Source organism: Marmota monax, unplaced genomic scaffold (assembly GCF_021218885.2).
Source record: "Marmota monax isolate L192 unplaced genomic scaffold, Marmota_monax_Labrador192_F-V1.1 WCK01_AAM20220418_F8-fsc00121, whole genome shotgun sequence".
In the NCBI taxonomy this organism is placed as follows: Eukaryota; Metazoa; Chordata; class Mammalia; order Rodentia; family Sciuridae; genus Marmota; species Marmota monax.
In genome coordinates, this window is record NW_026693351.1 from 2,054,117 (window position 1) to 2,060,842 (window position 6,726).

The 6,726-nt window shown below is 47.6% G+C and overlaps 1 protein-coding gene across 5 annotated transcripts; it reads right to left on the reverse strand.

Moving 5' to 3' along the window:
* Positions 1–506: 506 nt before the first annotated feature.
* On the reverse strand, positions 507–6,198 carry Tmem177 (transmembrane protein 177). Of its 5 annotated transcripts, none has more exons than XM_046456881.2 (2): positions 6,070–6,198; positions 507–3,563 (listed from the first exon to the last, which is right to left on the reverse strand). In XM_046456881.2, the coding sequence occupies exon 2, from the start codon at positions 3,535–3,537 to the stop codon at positions 2,602–2,604; it is 936 nt and encodes a 311-aa protein (XP_046312837.1). In that variant the 5' UTR covers positions 3,538–3,563; positions 6,070–6,198; the 3' UTR covers positions 507–2,601. The 5 variants fall into 5 exon arrangements, with proteins under 5 accessions (XP_046312837.1, XP_046312839.1, XP_046312841.1 ...); XM_046456883.2 differs by having other exon boundaries at positions 507–3,559; positions 6,070–6,181; XM_046456885.1 differs by lacking the exon at positions 6,070–6,198 and adding an exon at positions 5,876–6,063 and having other exon boundaries at positions 507–3,559.
* Between the last annotated feature and the right edge of the window lie 528 nt (positions 6,199–6,726).

Below are 6,726 nucleotides of genomic sequence, written 5' to 3' on the forward strand. Positions count from 1 at the left end.
GAAGTCAGGGCTCTTGCATGTTAGGCAGCTAGGCAGTTTCCCTACCACTGAGCTACATTCCCAGCTTGGGAACCAGTTTTCTACTATATACCCTTCTAGGCTTCATGTGCTGCAATGGCTTCCATGTGTGCTCAGCTTCAAGTTGGGCCCTGCACTGTGGACACCAGAAGGGACAGAGATAGTGGGACCAGCCAGGATCAGGATGACTCTGGAACTCTGTTTTTTGTATTCTGGCTGTGGCTGGAGAAGTATGTGTGTGTGGTTGTGGGGTGAAAGGACAACATACCCACACACGGTGAAGCCTCTGGGAGCCTAGGTTTTGGAAGTAAGTGGCACATTAAGCATGTGTGGGGACTAGGAAGAACAATGAGTGGGGACAAAGACTGTGACTTGGGAATGGAAGGAGAGAGTAAGGAACAGTTCTGGGGTTTACTCTCCCCCATACTGGGGCTACCTTCTTATATTAGTTTATCTTCTGTTGTTGTAACAAAATACTTGAAACTCGGTAATTTATAAAGAAAACAGGTTTATTTGGCTCATATCGTGGAAGTCCAAGAACATGGGACCAACTTCTCTTCATCTCTGGTGAGGAGCTCATGGCAGATGGCATCACAATGGTGGGAGTGCACTCAAGAAGGAAAGATCCCATAACCAGTCAGGAAGTGTGGGTGGAGTGGCCAGTTTTATTATTATTTTTAAACTACAGCTTGCTCTCACCAGAGTTCACTTCCAGAGATCAGTATTCATCGTTACTGAGGACAATGCCCCCAGTGACCTAATTATCCCTTACTAGGTCCCACCTATTAAAGGTTCTACTTCTTAACACTGCTGCACAGGGAAACTTCTACCGTATCAACCATTGGGGGACAAATCATAGCACTTGGGCAGATCAGCATGAAGGCCTGATGCTGTCACCTGGGCTCATGCCAACATTAAAAGTAGATGGGTGGGGGCAGGGAGTGGCGAGAAGGTGGAGTCCATCAAATTCAGACTCCATATTTGACCCCCTTGGCATGATGGTCCTTGATGTACAGCAGCAGCTATGGCTAGGTGACATCCCAAGGAGCCCTGTAAAGTGCTATCTGCCGGAGTGGACTCTTATTCACCTAGTTCTACCTCATCTGTCTCTGTACTTATCAAGCCTATGCCTTATGTTGTCCTAGGTGCTAGGGATCTGTGAGATGAGCAGGGGTCCCCTGTTCTCAGCCAGCCCAGGTCTGGTGGAGGGACTTGCAGGTTGGCACAACACACTGAGCTCTAGACCACACTGAAATCCTAGCAGGAAGGTGTACCATGACCACCCTGGCTTACTCTTTTCACAAGGTCTCCTGCCAGGAACTGTCTACCACCACCAAGTGCCTTCCCTGGGTGTGACCTAATCCCTTTGTCCTGAATTTTACTGGCACCATGCCTGAATTCTTCAAAACTCTTCCAGAAAAAACATAATTTCCAATGTAAAAATGACATGAATGGCCAAATTAGTCTTGGTTACAGCTCTCCTCACTTTGCCCTGTTGGGGGTCTCCTGTCCAAAGATCAAAGCTGAGGGGCTGCTTTCTGTACCACCAGAGGGTTCATGGGGAACAAGGATACAGTCCCCATGGATCCTGTGACACATGCCTGGTTCACTGCCTACCTCCACCCTCTGTTGTCCCCAGTGTCCTCACCAAGCAAAGCTGCGCCACTTAACCCCCTCTGCTCTCCAAGCCCTGATCCTGCTCTGTACCCCAGGAGGCTGACTGCTTTGGACTCCCCAGCAGAGCCTCAGACTTGCAATGGTTTGTTCTTTCCTCCATCTTTAGGCAGAGCTTCTGCTGTGTTCCAGGAACACCTCCCTTCCTCTTCTGGTCAGGTGCCTTTCCTGGTGCCCCATCTCTTCCCTGGTTTCCCTTCTCTGGGTGTACCATTTGCATCCATAGGACTTTATTGGCACACCACTCTAAAAGCCCCACCAAATTCACATTTTAACCTCTTAAATCTTCTTTTAAAAAAATATATTTTTTTAGTTCTTGATGGACCTTTATTTATTTATTTATTTATATGTGGTGTTGAGAACCCAGTGCCTCAGACATGTGAGGCAAGCATTCTGCCACTGAGCCACAACTTCAGCCCCTAGCCTTTTAAATCTTTTAACCTCTACCTCAATGGAGAAAGACTGGAATTTGACCACTGGGCAGACAGAGGAGGGTTCTTCACTGTAGGAAAGGGTTGACTATTACCAGCACCTAGTTGGGAAGATGTGGCCTGACTCCTACAACCAACGGAATTCAAAGATAAAGGAGGAGTGATATCCTGTTTATTCATGGTACTCTTTCTGCCAGGTCCTCTTATTCATGACTTCATATATCCCTATAATCCTGTGAGGTAGTTTATATCCTCTCCACATTATAGTTGAGAAAACCAAGGCTCAGATTCATAAAGGGGACTTGCCCAAGGTCCCTGAGTTCATAAGTGGTAGGAGAAGATAGAATCTAGGATATTTAACTCCAAAGCCTATAATTTTTCTGACTGTGGTCTGTGGGTCCAGGGGTCCCAAGGGATTTCCCCAGACAATGCCAGAGTGGTATTTGCATGAACTGGAACTGTCCTGGTCATGAGCACCTCAGGAGCGGCCTGGGTTGGGTGCTACCCTCCATATCTGCAGTACAGAGTCCCGGCGGGTTGTGTAGGGTAAATGCTTGATGCGGAACCAGTGTCTGGGGACAATGTTCCCACTGGGTGTATACAGCTTCTCCCCGCGTCTGCCCAAGAGACTGCGCAGGGCCAGGTTGCCTGACAGAACCTTCTCATAGAATTCCACTCCACCTTGGGCGTAGGCTGTAGACAGGGAGGCAGTGCGGCGGTCCAGCCAACCTTCCAGGGCATGAGTAAGAGAGTCTGCGGAGAAGGCATAGGCCACGAAGCCTGCCACTGCTGCCACCAAGTTGAAGGCAGCTCGTATGTTCATGGGGCCTCCATAGAGCCCTAGTGCATGCTTGGCACCCACACTCAGTGCCCAGGTTCCTGCCAGGCAAGCTGGGGCTGGCAGGGCCTGCAGGGCAGCTGCACTAGTCTCCAGGTATACCACCTCTTTGGCCAAGGCAAACTTCTGGGCGTCACGGGAGAGGGTCAGGGCATCTCTTAGACGGGTGCCTGCTGGGGTCTGCCAGTCTACTCTTTGCCCATGTATGACCACAGGATGATCACTGTTGGTTACTGGGCCACCAAGGAAGCTGGCAGGGATGCCTATGACAGCCCCGGCAGGGAGTCTTGGGAAGCCGGCACTCACAGGCTGGAAGGTAAAGGTGGTGAAGGGCTTGTAGTAGTGGCCAGAAGGGACGCCCATATCCTGCAGGACCTCTTGGAAGAGGCTTTGTAGTTCTGAGGAGAGTGGGGCCGGTTGGCCCTGGGGCCAGTACTGGTAAAGCCACTGGACCACGGGATCCGGGAAGAGGTGGTACGAGATTTGAGTTCCAAACAGGCCTGTGCAGGAACCCACCAAAAGGGCTGTCCTGTGTCTCTGTATGAAGGCTGAGACCCGCCACAGGGGACCAGCCATGAGTGCTGCCACTGCTGACAACCTGGCTAAGAAAAAGAGAACAAGAGCAAAATCCTTCTTTACTGAGGCAATTCTGCATTGAGGTTTAAAGCATGGGCTGGCTCTACAGGCAGACCAAATGGGTTCAAAGAATCATTTCTCCACTTGCCAAATAGGCGTGTGACAGTGGCCCACCTCAAAGGTGGTTGCAATGAGTAAATAAATGAACATACATAAAACAATCGTGTTTGGCTTAGTAGCAGACATCCCTTGTAAAAACAGCTATAATTCTTATTTTTATTCTTATGGCCATATACAGTACTAAGTACCCAACTACCTCATTCCACCCACCATTCATTTCATTGTGAAGCCTTATTGTCATTAATTTGTAAATGAATCATATGTTCAATTTATTGGGTACTTTATGCTAGGCACAGTTGTAAGAGCTTTACATATATAGCTGACCCTCAGTATCTATAAAGGTTTGATTCTAGGACCTCTGACCCACCCTGCAGATATAAAAATCCAAGGATGCTCAAGTTCTTTATATAAGTTGATATAATATTTATATATAACATATGCACATCCTTCTGAATATTTTAAATCATCTCTAGATTACTTATAACTAACACAATGTAATTGCCATGTATATAGCTGTTATATTGTTTAGAGAACAATGGTAAGAAAAAAGTTTGCATGGTCAGTACAGATACAGTTAAAATATATTTTTGATTGTTAGTTGAATTCATGGATGCAGATCCCACAGATATGGAGGGCTGGCTATATTAGGAAAATATACTTGTACTACTAATAACTTGAGAGATATTTAAACATATATACACAGAGAATTATTCCTTTGTAACCACAGGGGACTGGTTCCAGTACCCCACCAGATACCAAAATTTCTGAATGTTCTTCTCTGTATAAAATGGCTTAGTATTTGCATATAGCCTATGCACATCCTCTTACATATTTTAATAATCTCGAATTACTTTTAACACCGAATGTAATGCAAATACCATGTATATAGTTGTTATACTGTATTGTTTAGGGAATAATTATGTAAGTCTATACACGCTCAATACAGATGAAAAAATTTGTTCCTAAATATTTAAATCTGTGATTGGTTGAATCCCTAGAGGTGAACCCTCTGATAAAAAGCTAACTGTATGGGCTGGGGATGTGGCTTAAGTGGTAGCGCACTCACCTAGCATGCGTGAGGCACTGGGTTCGATTCTTAGCACTACATAAAAATAAAATAAAGATATTATGTCCACCTAGAAAAAAAAAAGCTGTCTGTAGGACAAACAACTGAATCTTCATAACCCCAAGACTTATGCTATGATTGCCCCTTTTTTAAAGTTGTGAGAATTGATGCATGGCCAGGTTAAGAAGACTGGCCCAAATCCCAGGCTAGTAAAGTGTAGGGTTATGGACTGAATTGTGGCCTCTTAGTACATCAGAATGTGACTGTATTTGAAGATAGGGTCATTACAAAGGAAAGGAAAAATGCGATTGTGATGGACTCTAATCCTATCAGCCTGGTGTCTTCATAAAAGTGAGATTAGAAAAACACATGTACAGGGGCTGGGGATGTGGCTCAAGCGGTAGCGAGCTTGCCTGGCTTGCGCAGGGCGCTGGGTTCCATCCTCAACACCACATAAAAATAAAAAATAAAAAAATAAAGACATTGTGTCCACCTAAAACTAAAAAATAAATATTAAAAAAAAAAGAAAAAGAAAAATACATGTACAGAGGGAATATCACAAAGACACAGGGAGATCATCTGCAAGTCAAGGCTAAACCAAACCTGATCAAACCTTGGTCTTGGACTTCTAGCCTCCAGAACTGTGAGAAAATAAATGTCTCCCAGTTAGGCCACCCAGTACTGTTATTAGCCCTAACAGTTAATTCAGGCACAATATTTGAGCATGGGCTGTCAGGCACCACAGCAATGTACTCATTTTAGAAAACCTGTTATGCTAAATCGTAAACATAAACAAAGGTAGAGAAAATAATATATCAAACTCAATCATTATCAACTCAGCCAATATTGTTTCATTTATATTCCTACCCCACATCCCTGACTGGTTTATTTTGAAACATTCCAAACACCTTATCATTTCATCTGGGCATGTCACCTAATAATCACAGTTACATAACTTTGGTTGAAACTTACTATATTCCTGTCTGTGAAAAATGTTTAATTAGCAATGACGTTCAGCAAACGAGAACGCGGGGTACTGCTTAGCCTGTTTTAATAAGGAAATCATACTAACGTCATCTCATTTGGGCCTTTCTTTCCAAAGAGGAAACTTAGGGTAGGAAAGGAAGGATCCTGGACGAAGCTCTAACGCACCTAATCTGCCGACGCCAAGGCAGCTTCTGGGGCCTCCCCCGCGGGCGGCTGGGAGAGGAGGGGCTCCAGGACCTTCGTACAGGGGCTCCGCTATGCCTCCACCCTAGGCCCCCGAACACCCTGCGGCAGGGAAGCTAGGGACGAAAGCTCGGCCCGCGAGTCCAGGTACCTTCCGCCTGGCTCGGCGCGCTCACCTGCTCTGCGGCTGCCCAGTACGCGGCGACACGTGCGCGGAGCCCGGCAGGGGCGACCGCAAAGCACGCCGGTCCGGGCTTTGGGGGCGGGGTTTTCAGAGGGTGGGGCCCGGTGAGTTGCTTGTTGGTCCGGACTCTGGGGGCGGGGACTCCAGAGGGCGGGGCCGGGTGCGTCACTCGCCGGTCTGAGCTCTGGGGGCGGAGACTCCAGAGGGCGGGTCCAGGCTTTGGGGGCGGGGACTTGAGAGACCCAGTTGCGGCGTCCGGCTCTGTGACTGGGATCTGAGGGAGAGGACCAGCTGAAAGGGCTTGGCGAGGGACTCCTGGAGAAGGCGGCTGGAACTTTTTGGAGCGATCTGCTGGCTGCCGAAGGAGCGGTGCTGGTACTTTGATCATCCGGTTGAACTCTGGACGGCGTGCGAGCCTCCTCTGCGGCCCATGCCTACCTGACGGTCAGCTCCGTCAGCCCCGGGCATTCCCATCCGGAAGCGCTCTCGAGCTCCTAGCTTTATTTTCATTAACCGCGTTCGGTGCCTTCCGGCTGCTCCCACGTTGTGTAGTCCGCAGAGAAACAGCTTGTCAGTCGCTTCTTCCCAATAGCAATGTGAGGTAGATCAGGGATCGGTTTGCTGATACGCCAAATCCAGCTCACCACCT